The sequence below is a fragment of the Caenorhabditis briggsae genome (genome assembly GCF_000004555.2).
Source record: "Caenorhabditis briggsae complete genome, chrII, whole genome shotgun sequence".
Lineage (NCBI taxonomy): Eukaryota > Metazoa > Nematoda > Chromadorea > Rhabditida > Rhabditidae > Caenorhabditis > Caenorhabditis briggsae.
In genome coordinates this window covers 15,734,478-15,750,877 of record NC_013486.2, presented here as the reverse complement: position 1 = coordinate 15,750,877, position 16,400 = coordinate 15,734,478, and the positions used below count along the sequence as shown (strand labels likewise).

Sequence of the window (16,400 nt, the reverse complement as noted above, 5' to 3'; positions counted from 1 at the left end):
TAAACGATGAGCGAGAATACGCGCGTTGCAACCCGTTGATTTTTAAGAAATAGATCATGATCTAGTTCAAACCCGCGTTCATTTTGAAATTATGAAATTTCTTCTGGCGTACGAGTTTGCTGGGGCGCTTTTTNTGACCCCCTCGCCTGAACCCAAGTGCGCGCCGCCGATGGTCCGTCTGCAACGATTTGCTCCTCGAAGACGGACCGTCTTAAATGATAGCGCTTTCTTGACAGCTTTATTATACAGGTAATAAGCATTCTTTATTAAACTAATAGTTTCTATGGAATGTGTATTGTATTGAAAAAATAACTCCAAATTTTTCAAAGTTGAATTTTTAATGAGTAGAATGAAAGGAAACACATAAGAAATTACAAGTTCTATAGGGAACAGAACTTCGATTTTCTTTTTTCGCAAAATTCAAATTCATAAAAATTAAACTTTAAAAATCCGAAGGTTTTTTTTCCTCTCGTTCTCTTTTCCTTCTTCGTTTCTCGATTTCATTTTCCTTTGCTTTCCGGAATGCTCTCTCATTGAACAGTATTTTTCGCTTTGATTTTATGTTATGAGTTTCTTTCAGAGTAAGGAAAGTTTGAGAATTCGTAAAATTGCGCATTAAAAACTGGCATGAGATGGGAAAATCGTTAGATCTTAAGGTGTCGCGAAATTTTTCAAATAGACACTTCGAAAGTGCGAAGTTTCGCAAGTGTGACGTTTTGCGACAGCGACAATGAATGCTCAGAATAACTTTACAAACAGACAATATACTAAAAGCCAGTTACAAATTGAGAAACATTATATTTCTTCTGTTACTGTTACTTCCGAAAAATCAACACTGCGAAACGTCACACTTTGCGAATTGTCAGTGAAGCTGATTGTCGATAAAGTAACGAGAACGATGAAAGTTTTCGATAGCTTTCGCTTGGGAAATTATTGAAACTTACCAACTCACCATATAAAAACACCTGAAAGGCTTTATTTTTCTTACCTCCCGAAGCAAAAACTAGCGAAACCTTCAAAAATGTTATCGAAACGAGTTTTCACCGATTTTTCAATCGAAACTGCGAGAAAAGAAGTGCGCAAATGTTTCCTATGCGATTTTTTTGCCAATAATTAGATAATTTGAGCGAAAAATACTGAATTTTAATGATAAACTCTTCGAAAAACGAAAAGACTGTGAAAATTAGAGGAAAAATTCGTTGAGTCTTGTGCCGCTAAACAAGGCGCAGACGGGATTTCGGAGTGTCGTTGCAAACCGAAATTCCGAAACTCGTCACCTAAAACGGCAATTAAAGACGAATTGTCCAGATTTTTGAAGAAAAAAATAAAAAACGAAAACAGCATTTTCAGACAAAAATTGTACAACGTTCTCAGAAAAAAATTTCGTCGAAATTCTCACAAAAATGGGAAAAGTATGGCCGAAAACATATGCCTTAAACGGAGGATTATTATCATGAAACTCGAGTTACGATCTTGGAACAGAAAGATGCGAAAACATGCTTTTAGATGGATACCCAGGAACATTCACAAATTCAGTTTACAGCGTTTTTTTTTCAGCCGCCATCCACCAGTCAGCGCCTCTTCGACTGTCATTTAGCCGTTTTTCACCAACTGCGCCTCAGACTCTAATTTTCGTAGAAATGATTCTAATAACACAATTTATAGATTCCCAGATCGTTCTATGGCACTTACTATGTTTTAAGAGAAACATCTTTTTTCAACAAAATTTTCCAATCTGCAGAAATTTGGCTCGCCAACCACCAGTCATTGACCAGTCAGCGCCTCTTCGACTGTCATTGAGCAGTCGTTCAACAACCTATTTTTTGAAGCGGTCCTATTTTAGAAAAATAATATTCTATCATTTCCTATAATCTAGTGGGAGTATGAGAAATTGTTTTCTGAATGATTTCCAATCAAAACCTTCAAGTCTCTTTTCCAACGGGTTCCGACTGTCCGTCGACGGCCCGTCAGTTCTCCTTCGGCTGCCAACTAGCAGTCATTCGCCAGTTTGCGCTTCCTCAGCTGTCATTTAGCAGTATTTCAGCAGTCCCCCTCTACCTGTGTGGCGCCCGTGGTGTAGGGTATGTGGTGTGGCGCGCTGACCGCAAGGCTAGGGGTTCAATCTTTCTTGTGGTTTTTACTCTTTTTTATTATATCGTTTTTTGGAATATTTATCACTTCAAGAACGTAAAGAGACCATTTGGAATAATTTATTGACAGTTTTGAGGAGTTGTCTTAGCTCATAATGACCCTAATTACCATTATATGACCATAATAAGAGTGATAGTTATTGATTATTGATTTTTCCCACCTGACCAACCCCCTGGCAATGTACCCCTATAATACGGTCTCTAGTTAGTCCACCATCTTCAGTTATGTCCTTTTTGCTACGTCTTTTTTGTCTCTCCGCATTCAAAAAAAAAGTCAATATGCGCCTTTGAATTTTATATTCTTTTTAGACGTCTTTAGACTTTGTGGCTCAAAAAAGTACAACTAAGTTTTCCAATCTTTCTGAAAGTTTCAGAATTGACTAAGCGAAACAAGAGTTTCATTTGTGTAGTTGACAAGTTTTCGGTCAGAATCCAACCAAGTGAGATATGCCACGTGTATTGAAAATAGGCTGAAAATCAGTTTTTTAGAACTCAGAAGCTTCGAGTGTCCAATTTTCATAAAAATTAATTTTTTGATTTTCTTACGTTGAGAGTTTTAAAATGAGCTTAAACACGACTAGATTCGCTCACTTTTGATTTTTGGGGTGCGTCGCGGTCGTGCGTCGCGTGTTAGGTAGCAAATTGTAAAGTTGAGCAAGTTTAGGCATTATTAGGCTCATTTTAAAGCTCGGAACTTTGGAAATCTGAAAATTTTACTTTTGAGCTTGAAAAACTACCTAGTTTTGAGTTTAGATCTAAAGTTAGAGTTTTAGAATTTTGAACATTTTCGAAAATCTTTTTTCAAACACGACCAAATTCCATAAAATACAATTTTTCGAATTTTTCACGTGAAGGGCTTCAAAATGAGCTTAAAGACGACTAGATTCGCACCTCTTTTTTCGGGTGCGTCGCGGTCGTGCGTCGCGTGTTAGGCATCAAATTTGAAAATAGACCGATTTTAGGCATGATCAGGCTCATTTCAAAGCTCAAAACATCACAAATCATGAACTTTTATTTTTGAGCTTGAAAAACAACTTTGTTTCATGTTACATTAGATTTGTCAAAATCTGTTTTTTTAAATTAGGGTACTGTATGCCCCTGTTTTTACCTCTATCCTCTTTTTTTTTCATTTTCCCACAATTGTAAATTCCACATTTATTCCCAGAGGAAAAGTTGTTACCTTTTCCCATCTATAGACCCACCTGGAAAAGGTAGAGAGTATGAGAAACGAGGAGATTGTTAGAGAAAACCGTCTTTACCCCTTTTAGGGCATAGTTACAGTAGTTTATGACTGATGGGGTGGAGACGGAGGATCCAAAAAATACCATTTCATTTTTTGTTGTTGTCCCATCCCCTGTCTCATTTGTCCCATTTTTGGATACCGGTCCCATCCCCTTAATCCTGTTCCACACTGAAAAATTAGCACAAATAAACATTAAATTTGAATTTCCCACTGTCGATATAGTCTAGAACCCAATTTTGAGCCCGAAATTCGATATTCGGTGTTTGCGTACTTTTGGAGCTACAGTAACCCAAAAAACTCGGGAAATCTTCAAAATAACTTTAGAAACTTCTAGTTTTTTTTGCATCTACACTCAAATTTTATGATAAATCCAAATCTGAAATGAAAAATCTGAAAAAGTGTTTGCGGACTTCAATAATTTACAGTTTTCCAACTTTGAAAGTCAGTTTCACAGTTTTTAGTGTCAAATTCTTGTTTAACACCATTGATTTAGTCTAGAACCCAATTTTTAGCCCGAAACTCGGCGTTTACGTACTTTTGGAGCTACAGTAACCCAAAAACCCGGGAAATCTTCAAAATAACGCTAGAAACTTCTAGTTTTTTGCATCTAGACTCAAATTTTACGAGAATTCCAAATCTGTAATCAAATATCTCAACATCGTCAAAAACTGACAAGTCGATGTTTGCGTACTTCAGTAGTTCCAATACAGTGACCATTTCATTTTATTTCCTTAGAAGTCATTTTTACAGTTTTCCAACGTGGAATTTGTTTTCAACACCCTTAATTTAGTCTAAATTCAAATTTTCAGCCCGAAATTCGATATTTGGTGTTTACGTACTTTTGGAGCTACAGTAACCCAAAAAATCCGGGAAATCTTTAAAATAACGCTAGAAACTTCTAGTTTCTTGCAATTTCTCGAATTAAATTTTCTGAATTTTCAAAAGTTTCATAACATTCGAAGATTTCGAAAAAAGTTTCAACCATTTTGTTTTTGAAAATTTCGAAAAAATTTTTAAAAAAACTTTTTTTTTTGAAACTTTTCTGAATCTTTTGGAATCTCATTTTTCTTCGTTTTTTCTCAAATTTTCAATCTTTTTTCTTCAGAAAAATGCTCTCAATATCACCTCCAGCTCCTGGAGCAACCTTTCCGAAAAGATCCATCCACACCATGTCTGGATTCTCCATCTGGGTGGAGCTCAATGAGCAGAAATTCAGAGAAAACCATCAAAATTGCACGGAATCTCAGCTAATGCAAAAAATGAAATATTTCTGGAGAGCAAAAATGTTGAACGAGGAGAAACAGGAGTTTAATCGGCTCTGTGAGCAGAGGAAACGAGAAATTGAAATGGAGAAAACGAGACTTGCTGAGGAGAGGCTTCGAGAAAAGAATCCGAATTATGTCTGTCGAGAAATTCAACAAAGACCGAGAATCGCGGCTCCGAGAGCTCGGAGAGAGGAGTTTGTGCAGAAGTTGGATGAGCAATGGAATCAGTTGCCGGAAGACACAAAGAAGCCGTTTTTAGAAAAGTATCAGGAGATTAGAAATGCACAAAATGAGGTGAGTTGGCTTTTTTGAGCTTCTGGAAGATTCTGAAAATTAAGGTCTCAAAAGTCTGAGAATTCAAAAATCGTATGAAGCCCAATTTGGTATTCTTCGCTTTTCTTGGAACTTTTGGAATTTTCGGTTTTTAGTTATTAGGAATTTTAGGAGTTTCGCGATTTTGTTGGAATTTGGGAATTTTCTCAAATTTTAGGAACTTTTTGGAATTTTGGAAATTCCGGGAACTTTTGGAAAATTTTGAAAGTTTAGAATTTTTGGAAATTTTTAGAATTTTTTAAGAAATTCATACTTTTTCGGAATTTTTGAAAATTTGGGAATAATTTTAGAATTTCTGGAAATCTCGGGAGTTTTTCTGAGAATTCTAAAAGTCCCAAAAATTCTAAAAATTTCATAATCCTGAAATTCGGAAAAAATATATTTCTCAAAAAATCAAATAACCAAAAAAAAAAGAAAGGATTCTGAAAATTCTGATCGAAATTCGAAAGTTAAAAAATACCTTAGAATATGAAAATTGAGAATTTTTGTATTTTTTGAGCAAAATTTTTTAAAAAAATTCCAGAAAATTCGGATTTTTGTGAATCCAAAAAATTCAAAATTTTTCAAATTCTCAAACTTGGTAACTCTAAATTTCAAAACCACGATTTTCAAAATTTCAGAATCTCAAAAAAAAAGTGATTTAAAAAATATTTTTTTCATTTTTTCAGAACCAACAAGGCCAAAGAATGTCTCCTCCTGCCTATTTTCCATCAAATTCTAGACCAAACCCACTTCAGGAGACTCAAAGGAATTTCCAGCAACAAAATCCGAATCAGAACTCCAGACAAATGAATTTCCAAGAGCCAGAAATGAATTTTCAGCAAAACCACAATCAGAATTCCAGACAAACACATTTCGAAGAATCCCGAATTCCAGAAATTCGAAATTCTCAGAATATCCCACAAGGAATTCCAGTGAGAATTGTGAAAATCAGAAGAGTGGTTTTGAAAAATCAACATGGCCAGAGAATCCAAAATCACGGGAATGGAAATTTGAGATTCGTGTCGAAAAATCCCCAAAACCATGGACCACGACTAGTGAGAATTCTGGAAAAAGTACCTGAAAATTGGAATATTCGAGAAAATTCTGGAAATCAGAATTTCCAGACAAATTCCAGACACTCAAGTGCCTGGAAATATGGAGCAGCCGGGAATTCTCAGATTTCTCACAATCCGGTGAAAATGGAAATTGTGGATTCAGAATATTCAGGTAAGGACGAGAATTTTGGAATTTTTTAGAATTTTGGCATTCCGATATTCTGGAGTTCTGAAATTCCAGAAAAGCGAAATTATGGCATCTCGGAATTTCGAGAATCTAGAATTTCGGGATCCTAGAATTTCGGGATTTTGGGATTCTTAGTTTTTGGGGTTCTGGAATTTTGAAGTTTCGGGATTCTGGAATTCCTGGATTCTAGATTTCTGAATTTCTGAATTTCTGATCTTCTGAACTTCTGAATTTCTGGAATTTTGGAATTATGAAAATCTGGAACTTCGGGATTCTGAAAATTTGTGGTTCTGAAACTTTGGGATTCCGGGATTCCGAGATTTCGGTTTTTTGGAATTCCGGGTTTCAGGGAATCTGGATTTTCGGAACTCTGGAATTTCGGAAATTTGTAATTTAGGGCTTCTGGAATTTAGATATTTTGGAATTTTGGGATTCTGGAATGTCGAGATTCTGGAATTCCAGAATTCCGAATTCTGAAACTCCGTACTTTCAAAATTCTAAAATACCAGAATTTCAGAATTCCAAAAATTTCAAAAATTCCAAAAATCGGAACTTCTGAATTTTTTTGATTTTCATGGTCCCAAATTAAGATTTTTTGATAAATTTAAGTTTTTTTCCTTTTTCAGATTCGCAGCAATATGAAAACTGTCCAGATGTCTCTGAAAATTTCCCTCAAGACCAAAATTGCGAATTTCAAGATCCTTCAATTTCAAACCAAATGAGCAATTATCCGAATTATGAAGAATACGATTATCAAGAATTGCATGATTCTCAGGAGCATCTAGATGCTCCAGAATACTCTCAACTTGATCCAACACCGGAAAACGACGGTTTCAACCATCCAGAAGAACAATTCCTAACTCAAAATGGTCCAAAATTATATAAAATTGTGAAAAATGGGCATCCAGTGGCTCATAACAACCAAAATCACCAATTTCAAAACTCCAGAGCTCATTTTAACGGCTCAAAGCGTCCAAATCAAGATTTTTCGAATAATTATGATGCTCCAGAATACAGTAATCAAGCATTTGAGGATTTCAGAGAAGTTGGAGCTTTCAAAAATGCTCCAGAGGCTTCAGGAGCTTTAGAATATGCACAAAATGGACATCTACAGTACACTGTACAAAACTCTAATGCTCCAATTAAGATGAGCAATGCTGAAAATTATCCAGAATACGGTAATCAAGAATCTGAAGCCGTCCAGAAAGTTCCAATGGCTCCAGATGTCAAAAGAAGAAGAGTAAACGAAACTATTCAAATTCATGATGCTAGGAGAATCAATAGAAGCAATAATAATTATCAATATTCCGATTCTGAAGCTTCCACGTCTTCAGAATACACTTCAAATTCCGAAAATTCGAAATTCTCTCCAATTTCCCACAGTTGTCAAACAGTCCAACGGAACGTAAACCAATACGGTCAAAACGATCAATGCTCGAACTCTATTGCTCAGCCAGAGGCTCCAAAGTTTTATTGGAGTTCTACAGACTCCAAAAATGCTCCAGAAGATGCTCCAGGATTTTCAGAAGGTATTAAATATTGAAAATCGGAAATATTAATTTTTTTAAATTTTCAGAATTCAAATCAGAATTCGATGCTTATCAGAAATTTCAAATGGAGCCAGAATTTCAAAATTCGAATGCTCAAGCTCCTGAAAATGAATTTTTGACTCCAGATGCTCCAAAATCCTTCTCAATGGATTCAGAATTTGAAAATTCGAATCTTGAACATCAAGAAAATGAATTTTCGGCTCCAGATGCACCAAAATCCTACAGCAGGAAATACGAAAATTGGCCTACTGTCGATCCCAATGAGCGGATTTTATTCGATTTGCCAGATGGACCAATTTGGATGTGAAATTGGAAATTTTTAATAATTTTTTTTTTGAAAATTAACTTTTTCAATTTTTTCTAATTGTCCATTTTTTTCTAATTTTTTAATCTAATCGGTATTTTAACTATTCCCTGAGCTACTCATTTTTTCAAACTTTCTTGTTAATTCAAATGTTTTCTCTTTTTTTAACCTAATTCGATTTTAAAAAAATAATATTTAATCAAGAAATTTTTTTTTTCAAAATTGAGAAATTAATTGTATTTTTCCAAAATGTATACTTAATTTCAATTTTTGAAAATGAATTTTTTCCAAAAATTGGAATTCAGAAAATGTTCAAAAACTCAATTTATGTAATTTATTTCAAAATTATCTGAAAAAATTCTAAAATTCTAAAATTCTAAAATTCTAAAATTCTAAAATTCTAAAATTCTAAAATTCTAAAATTCTAAAATTCTAAAATTCTAAAATTCTAAAATTCTAAAATTCTAAAATTCTAAAATTCTAAAATTCTAAAATTCTAAAATTCTAAAATTCTAAAATTCTAAAATTAACCAACCAAAAACCCCATTGTTCTCAGTCTGATCCTCAGCATGAGTGGCGAGCCCTATTCCAGAGATGCTGCCTTCCAGTGAACCGTAGAACACTGACCGACTAGACCACCAGCCCATTGCCCACGCAGACCTGCCTCCCAAACCTTGAACAAAAGAACTAATTGTCTGGGTCCTATTGGAGAAAAAGGGGCGGGGCCTATCCCAAGAAGAAATAACAATGAATCCAGCTAAAAAGTGACAGGTGGTTTTCCTAGGAGAACAAAAAGTGTCGTAGGACAAGAGAGCGTCCTTCTTCGATTTTTGTTGGAAAACCCAATTTGCCTTCTTTTGAGCTCGATTCGCTAAAGCGGTACAGTATCTCTCATCAATGACAAAAAGTCTGCGAACGACGAACGTTCTCGCGGAATTCCAAACAATTGATCCTCGGTGGTCTTTCCTCCTTTTTGATAGACAATTACAAATTGTGGTTCAGCCTGGAATGTGTTGTTGTTGTTTTTTCAGAGAGACCCATACCGTCAACTTTGAGCTCACGTATCTCCTTTCCAGTGAAAAATATGAAAAAGGGAATAACTGACAAAATGTTCGTCATAATATCAGCTACATTTTATCAGTTGACTTTCTGACATCATCTACAGGAAATGAGATACATTGGCTTAAACTACGGTAGTATTGCTTACGGTATGCTTAGTTATTTCCGAATGCACAAGGGTTCTCAAAGACCTTATTTAATTTCGAAATTTCTAAAAATTATAAAATTTGTACATATAACCATGTTTTTGAAACAATCCGAAATAAAAATCTCATGAAAAATATATAAAAAATCAAAAAAAGAATAAAAATCAATAAAAATCAACTGCTGTATAATTCGTTCCATCAACCACCACTTCTCTCGTCACCATTGCCTTTTCTCGAATCTCCTTATTCCCATTGCTCATCTCTAAATTTCTCAAAATCCTGTCCAATCCTTTCAAATTTCGATAAATTGGAAATTCATCATGTTCTCGTCCAACTTGAATAGTGTAAAGTGCCCATAAAACGGGTCCATCGAATTTCGAATTTTCAAAAATGTGCCGAAAAGTGCTCAGTTTATAAGGAAACATTGAATTTGGAGCGAAATTCTCAATTTCAGATTTCAGCATTTTTTCGTGATTTTCAAAAAATTGACGATTTTCAGAATTCACCGATGCCAGAATTATTGAAAAAAGTGAAGAAATCAGGTAGGTTTTGTGCTTGATCATGGGCAGATTTTTGGAATTTCGCTTCTTGCACACTTTGAAGAATCGTCTGAAATTATTAAAAAAGTTGTTTTGGTTTATAAAAACCCAAAAGTTGATCTTCAAGAGTTAAAATCACCTTTCTGACTATAAAGATAAGCTTTTAAACAGTTGAAAATACAATTTTCAAATTCAGTGTGTCTGAAAACCCCCGTCTACCATTTTTCAGAATTAAAAAAACTCGATTTTGAGCGAAACGAGCCAAGAAAACATTTGGGTCTGCTAATTATAACTGTAGTTTGTAGTCTAGCAAGCCCAAGACTCAAGGGGTAGAATGATTGTGCCATTGGTCTGCTAGCTCAATTTCCGTAGTTTGTAGTCTAGCAGGCCCAAGACGGAGAACGCGCTGTTAAAGGTGTTGGTTTGCTATTTTGTACTTTGTAGTCTAGCAGACCCACCGACGCATTTCTAATGCGCGCTAGATCGGCCTGGTAATGTTCGATTTGTAGTTTGTAGTCAAGCAGACCCATATCGCTTCTAGTTGAATGCTAGATGCGTGGGTCTGCTAACCCTTTTTCGTAGTTTGTAGTCTGGCAGACCCAATATGTAGAAAGCGCTTTCAAAGGAATTGGTCTGCTAAATCTACTTCTGTAGTTTATAGTCTAGCAGGCCCAAGTCGTTACAAGTTAGGTGCTTGCGGCGTGGGTCTGCTAACTCTATTTTTGTAGTGTGTAGTCTAGCAGGCCTAAGACCCTAGTATTCGAATGTTTGCGGCGTGGGCCTGCTAGCTCAATTGTTGTAGTTTGTAGTCTAGCAGACCAATTCCCCTTACTTGCGCTCGTTGGCCTGCTAAACTACAAACTACAAAACAAACATAGCAGGCCCAAATTGCTTTCTTAATTGGTTTTCAGCTCTAAAACGAGAGTTTCAGAATCTGAAAAATGCTAGACTGCGGTTTTAAAACACGCCAATTCTAAAAATCGCATTTTCAAATTCCAAAAACTTAAACTTCATAGCTTAACGGTATATCAAAGTTTGCGTTGAAAAAACTGAAAATCCCTAATCTATAACTTTGCTCACAATATTTCAAAGATTGAAAAAAAAAACTTACACAAGTTTTCCCAAATTTTCCCATTTGAAAAATTCGCTTCTTGTCACTTCCGATTCGGGAATCCTGGTTGCCAATTTGATCAAAAACTTCAAACTTTTACAAAAACTATATTTTTTCAAATGCCGACAAAGTACAGTAATCCCTCCGGCTCTCACAAAATCCTCAAAATCCGCTTTATTTATCAATTTGAACACCAATTTGTACATTTTCGCTTTTCCTCGAGTATACAGCGAATGTAAAAGGTTGAGTACTTTTCTACAGTAATCCGAATCTTTCAAAATTTGCTCTTTTCCCTTGGAATCCATAAAATGAAGAGATTTCACCATTGAAATCAGACAATTTTCTTTTACAATTTCAGAAAACAATACATTCTCTAGTGCCACTTCAAAAATTTGGCGGAGATTCAAATTTGGAGTCGTCAGAAAAATTTCGTCAGTCAGGCAGGCCCAAACGAGTTCAACGGTTTTTGTTTGTTCCACGTCTCCATACCAATTTTGCCAAAAATCCAAAATATTTAGCAGATGATGCACCATATCGTGACGTTGGGGTACTGAGAGTGGATAGATTCGGCCATTTCTGAAATTTGCAAAAATTCAAACATTAGGAAAACCTAGGAAAATTAGACACAAAATTTTCAGATTCCGCGTATTTGAAAACCCCAGTCTACCATTTTTCAGAATTCAAAAAGCTCTTTTTTGAGCGAAACAGATGCAAGAAGAACATTTGGGTCTGCTAATGTTTGACTTGTAGTTTGTAGCGTAGCAGACCCATATCGCTTATAGATGAATGCTTGCGACGTGGGTCTGCTAATTTTACTTTTGTAGTTTGTTGTCTAGCAGACCCACTGACGCTTTTCTAATGCGCGCTAGATTGGTCTGCTAATGTTTGATTTGTAGTTTGTAGTCTAGAAGACCCACTGACGAATTTCTAATGCGCGCTAGATTGGTCTCATTGGTCTGCTATCTATCTTTTGTAGTTTGTAGTCTAGCAGACCCAAATTGCTACAAGTTGGATGCCAGAGGCGTGGGTCTGCTAATGTGACTTTTGTAGTTTGTAGTCTAGCAGACCCATATCGCTTCTAGTTGAATTCTTGCGTCGTGGATATGCTATCTATAATTTGTAGTTCGTAGTCTAGCAGACCCAAATTGCTACAAGTTGGACGTTAGAGGCGTGGGTCTGCTAACGTAACATCTTCGTTTATTTTCGCTCAGTCTGACTCGTTTTTTCTCTATTTTTCACTATTTTTTACAGATTTTTCTGGATTTTAACGTCAATTTACTCACCTTATCATTTGATAAAGAACGTCAGCAATCAATCGATGAATCGATTGCCCGTCTGGAAATGTTTCAATTGTTTCACAGACCACTTCAAAGCACCCTCGAATTTCAGATTCTTTGAAAATCGAATAATCCGCGTCCAAAAAGTTTCGAATCTCTCTCAAAATCGATGCAGTAATGGGGTAGTTGATTTGTGTCTTGTACCATTTTAGACATTTCACACAGGAGCTCAAATTCGCTAAACTCATAATTTCCAAATTCGGAATTTCAGATAACGTTGCTTCAGTTTCTATTATTGAGATTTTTCGAAGACGTGGATGAGATTTGGCAAGTTTCCAGACAGATTCATTGGTACACAGGGTTCCTGAGCAATCGATAAATTCCAGATTTGGAAGAATTTTGTTACAGGAGAGGTATTGGTTCAGGAGTTGCGTTTTTTCGCAACAGACACAACTGAAAAAAAATTTACCGATACGAAAACCTCCTAGAGAAAATTGGGGCATGATGCTACTCATTTTGAAGCTCTCAACGTATCAAATTTAAAAATAAACTTTTGAATCTAAAAATTGAAATCTAGGTCATGACCTAGAAATTGAAATCTAGGAAAAAAAACATTCTAGGCATTCTATGCTCATTTTCTGACTCCACAAGAAAAACCAAAAAAAGTTGCCACCGGTGGGATTCGAACCCGCGACCTTCAGATTGGTAAATTTCCATAAAAAATCCCACTCAGCCATCCGTACACTTTTTCTAAAAATTGCCAGAAAAGTTATTTTAAAGAGTTTCCAAGGGGTTCTAGAAAGTTTTAGAGTGATTTCCGACACTTTTAAAGGCCCAGAAACCTGCTTTAAGTATGTTTTGGCCCATCGAAAACTTCAAAAAATTGAAAAAAAAAATCTGAAAACTCACTTTTTTCTAGACAAATCCAAAACTCTCAAATTCTTCAACTCAAAAAGTTCCATTAAAACTCCAGAATCTTCAGAATTCAATCCTCCGATTCCCAGAATTTCCAGTTTCTTCAATTTCGAAATTCCATCAATTCTCGTTATTCCAGTATTCGAAATTTCCAAAAATTGAAGATTCGGTAAATGTTTTCCAATTTTTCGGATTTCTCGATTGTGAATTTTTCTTCCAGAAATGATCAAATTTTTGAGAGATGGCAGCATTTTGGTGGTCTGGAAGTTTTTTCAGCAAAATTTCAAAATTACAAACATACTCGACAAATCCATTTCGGTGTAAATGTTCCTTCAAATCCACTAATATCCAAATGCATCAGATTTTTCTGAGATTCAGAATTCAGAAGACGTTGGAGCATCGGATGAATTTTTATGAAATATTCAGAGTCTGGAAAAAATTTTTCTTCCAAATTTTTTATTATTTTTAAAAAATCCTCACGATCTATAGTGAAAGTTTCCAAACCGGACAAATCTCCAAGTGCCAGGGAGATCAAATTTTGATTTCGAATAATCCAAAAATCGATTCGCCTCAAAACTTTGTGTCTTAAATCGATTTTTGATATGTTGAGACTTGTGCAAATGTCTTTGGCTTGTCTTCGGGTGACTAGGACTTCGAAATTCTGAACAAATTTTTCGAATATTAGGTTGGAGACTTCTGGAAGCAGTACGGTGTTTTCAGCAGGAGGAGTGCCTGAAAATTTTGAAATTTTGAAATTTTGATTTTCTGAAAATCTGGCGAAATCACTTTTTTGAATTTCTGAAATTTCCGAAAAAACCAATTATTCAAAATTTCGATATCTCAAAAATATTTGAATTTTCAAAAATTACCATTTATAATAGCAGAGGATACAGCGCTAGCGGAAAGTTCCAGAAGTGACGGAATCAGCATTATATGCTTTTTTTTTTACAAAAAACTAGAGAAAAGAACAGAAATTCGAAGAACCGGGAACAAATATTGATTTTGGGGTGCGCGCTCAATTTTTTCAAAAAAGTAGATCACAAAAATTTTTTGAGTAGATCAAAATAGTTTTTGGGCTTTTTGGATTTTTCGAGGTCAATAAGATAGACAGAATTGTATTTTTAAACTGATTTTTGACTATTTTTAAGATTTTCAACAGTCTAGAGCTCTGCTGTCTAGTTTCCGATCACTTTGAAAATTTTGTGTAGCGTAGAACATGTAGTAGAGACCTAGATTCAGAACTTTGCATTCACAGAATTTTTTGAAAATTCCTATTTCTGAAAGACGCATGTTTTTGTGCTGAAAACATGGAACGAAGAAATGTGCAAGATAGCTGAAAAACTAGGAATTTCCAGAGAGTTTTGTAAAGAAAAAGTTTTCAATCTAGGTATGTTTTACACATATTGTCTATTCAAAATAATCGCGCGAGTGAACGAGTAAAAATGTCTGCGTCTCTACAGCGCCTCTACTGGTTTGGAGACTCTCTACACATTTTTTACTCGTTCACCCGCGCGATTATTTTGAATACCAGAAATATCAAAAAGATCGGAGACCTGACAGCCGAGCTTCAAGCTCCTGAAACTGGTCAAAACCACCAAAAAGTCATAAAATCTGGTTTTGTATATCGTACTGACCGGTACTTTAAATTTCCCTATGAGAGCTTTTCCATAAATAGTCTGAAACCCCATTTCAAACCATGTAATTCTGTCCAAAACCCAACTTCCTAGTTCATCTAGAACTCGAGATACGGTCACTTGAAGTTTCCTCGGTTAAAAACGCAGTGTGTCTCGTCGTCTGCGTCTCTCACCTCCTGAATTTGGAACGCTTTATCTCAGGTGTCTCTAGGTTTAAACATTCCGAGTTTCTGAAAATCCAAAAAATTGAATTTTTCAATTTTCAAACTACTGGACAAAAGAATTTTTGAAGCTCTGACAAAAAACCCAAACACCCAAAAAAAAACAGAAAATCTAAAAAAAATACAAATTCAAAATTTTCAAAATTCCCTCAATTTCATATCCAAAATTCTCCAATGTCATAAAAAGATACAAAATTTTCAAATTCGCAAATAAATATTTTAAAAAGTCACAATTTTAAAGTTTCAAAATAATAATTTTTGCATTTTTTTGCAAGAGAATTAGTTATGAAATTGACTGAAAACTTGATTTAAAAAACCAAACCGAAAAAACTGGCAAAAATGACCTAATTTCAATCTCCAAGTTAAACTTGAAAAATGCACAACGTGGCTAAAATCGAAGAATTTCAAAAATTATGATTATTTCGCTCAAAACTAATCGAAAATCTCCCAATTTCAATAGAGAAAATGCTCCAAAACTCGTTGCGCAAATCGATTTTTTGTGAGCATCGATTTTTCAGAGCTTTTGACCTACTTTTAGAATTTTTCAGTCAGTTTTACCCGACGCCACGTGGCAAGTTTTAAGCTGAAAGATGAGTTTTGTGATCCTGAAAATCCGAAAATTCTGCAATTCGGTGATATTTCAATGGCTCATCATAGAATTCAGGTGAGAATTTTTTTTACTTTAATTTAATTTTTTTTTTCTAATTTTTAAAAATAAATAAACAATAAATTCCAGGGAGGTATTGTTCGGACGGATTGCCGAAAATCCCGACGTCTCTCACAACTTTTCGATATGAACGTTTTTTTGAAAATGGAAGTCAATCAGGTTGGAAGCTCCGCCCACTTTTTCTGAAACTCCGCCCCTTTTTTTTAGGATACTGGTAGTTTCAAGGAGAGAGGCGCTCGGTATGCACTTCAGAATTTGACAGAGGAAAAAAGGAAAAATGGAGTTTTCGCTGCTTCAGCTGGAAATCATGCTCTAGCTCTCTCGCTACATGGGAGACAACTGGGAGTTGAGGTGTGTCTGCTAGACTACAAACTACAAAATGAACATAAGCAGACCTAAGTTTTACTATTGTTAAAAATGCTAACATGAAATCAAGATTTCCAGATTCTGAAAAATTGTATAATGTTTTCAAATTTGCTGAATCCAAAAATGTCATTGTTAAAATTCTATCAAACATCCCTTCTCACATTATTGGAGAAAAACCGCATCAAACGTACTGTTTTGGGCTTTGAAAATGCGATCTTTGGAATTGGCGTATTTGAAAACCACAGTCTATCATTTTTCAGATTCTGAAAATCTTGTTTTAGAGCTGAAATATGGGAGGAATACAATTTGGGTCTGCTAACGTTATTTCTGTAGTTTGTAGTCTAGCAGACCAACACAAATAGCAAGGGAATTTGGTCTGCTAGACTACAAACTACA

General features: G+C 35.2%; 3 protein-coding genes across 3 annotated transcripts in view; 2 read left to right on the top strand and 1 right to left on the bottom strand.

Annotated features, from left to right (window-relative positions):
• Nucleotides 1-4,502: 4,502 nt before the first annotated feature.
• On the top strand, nucleotides 4,503-8,072 carry CBG25776 (the record flags this gene model as incomplete). Its single annotated transcript, XM_045243157.1, has 4 exons — nucleotides 4,503-4,952; nucleotides 5,660-6,028; nucleotides 6,991-7,744; nucleotides 7,792-8,072. The coding sequence occupies 4 exons, from the start codon at nucleotides 4,503-4,505 to the stop codon at nucleotides 8,070-8,072; spliced, it is 1,854 nt and encodes a 617-aa protein (XP_045098596.1).
• An 868-nt stretch (nucleotides 8,073-8,940) lies between these two features.
• On the bottom strand, nucleotides 8,941-14,046 carry CBG07183 (the record flags this gene model as incomplete). Its single annotated transcript, XM_045243156.1, has 7 exons — nucleotides 8,941-9,072; nucleotides 9,454-9,883; nucleotides 10,925-11,500; nucleotides 12,208-12,654; nucleotides 13,111-13,376; nucleotides 13,418-13,848; nucleotides 13,986-14,046. 7 exons carry the CDS (start codon nucleotides 14,044-14,046, stop codon nucleotides 8,941-8,943), a joined length of 2,343 nt encoding a protein of 780 aa, XP_045093372.1.
• A 1,568-nt stretch (nucleotides 14,047-15,614) lies between these two features.
• The window catches only part of CBG07184, a gene marked incomplete at both ends in the record, with an annotated part of 2,020 nt that continues 1,234 nt past the window's right edge, over nucleotides 15,615-16,400 (top strand). The window contains 2 exons of the mRNA XM_045243155.1: nucleotides 15,615-15,635; nucleotides 15,846-15,983. Of these exons, the coding sequence (XP_045093371.1) occupies nucleotides 15,615-15,635; nucleotides 15,846-15,983 (159 nt within the window). The remainder of the gene's footprint in view (nucleotides 15,636-15,845; nucleotides 15,984-16,400) is intronic.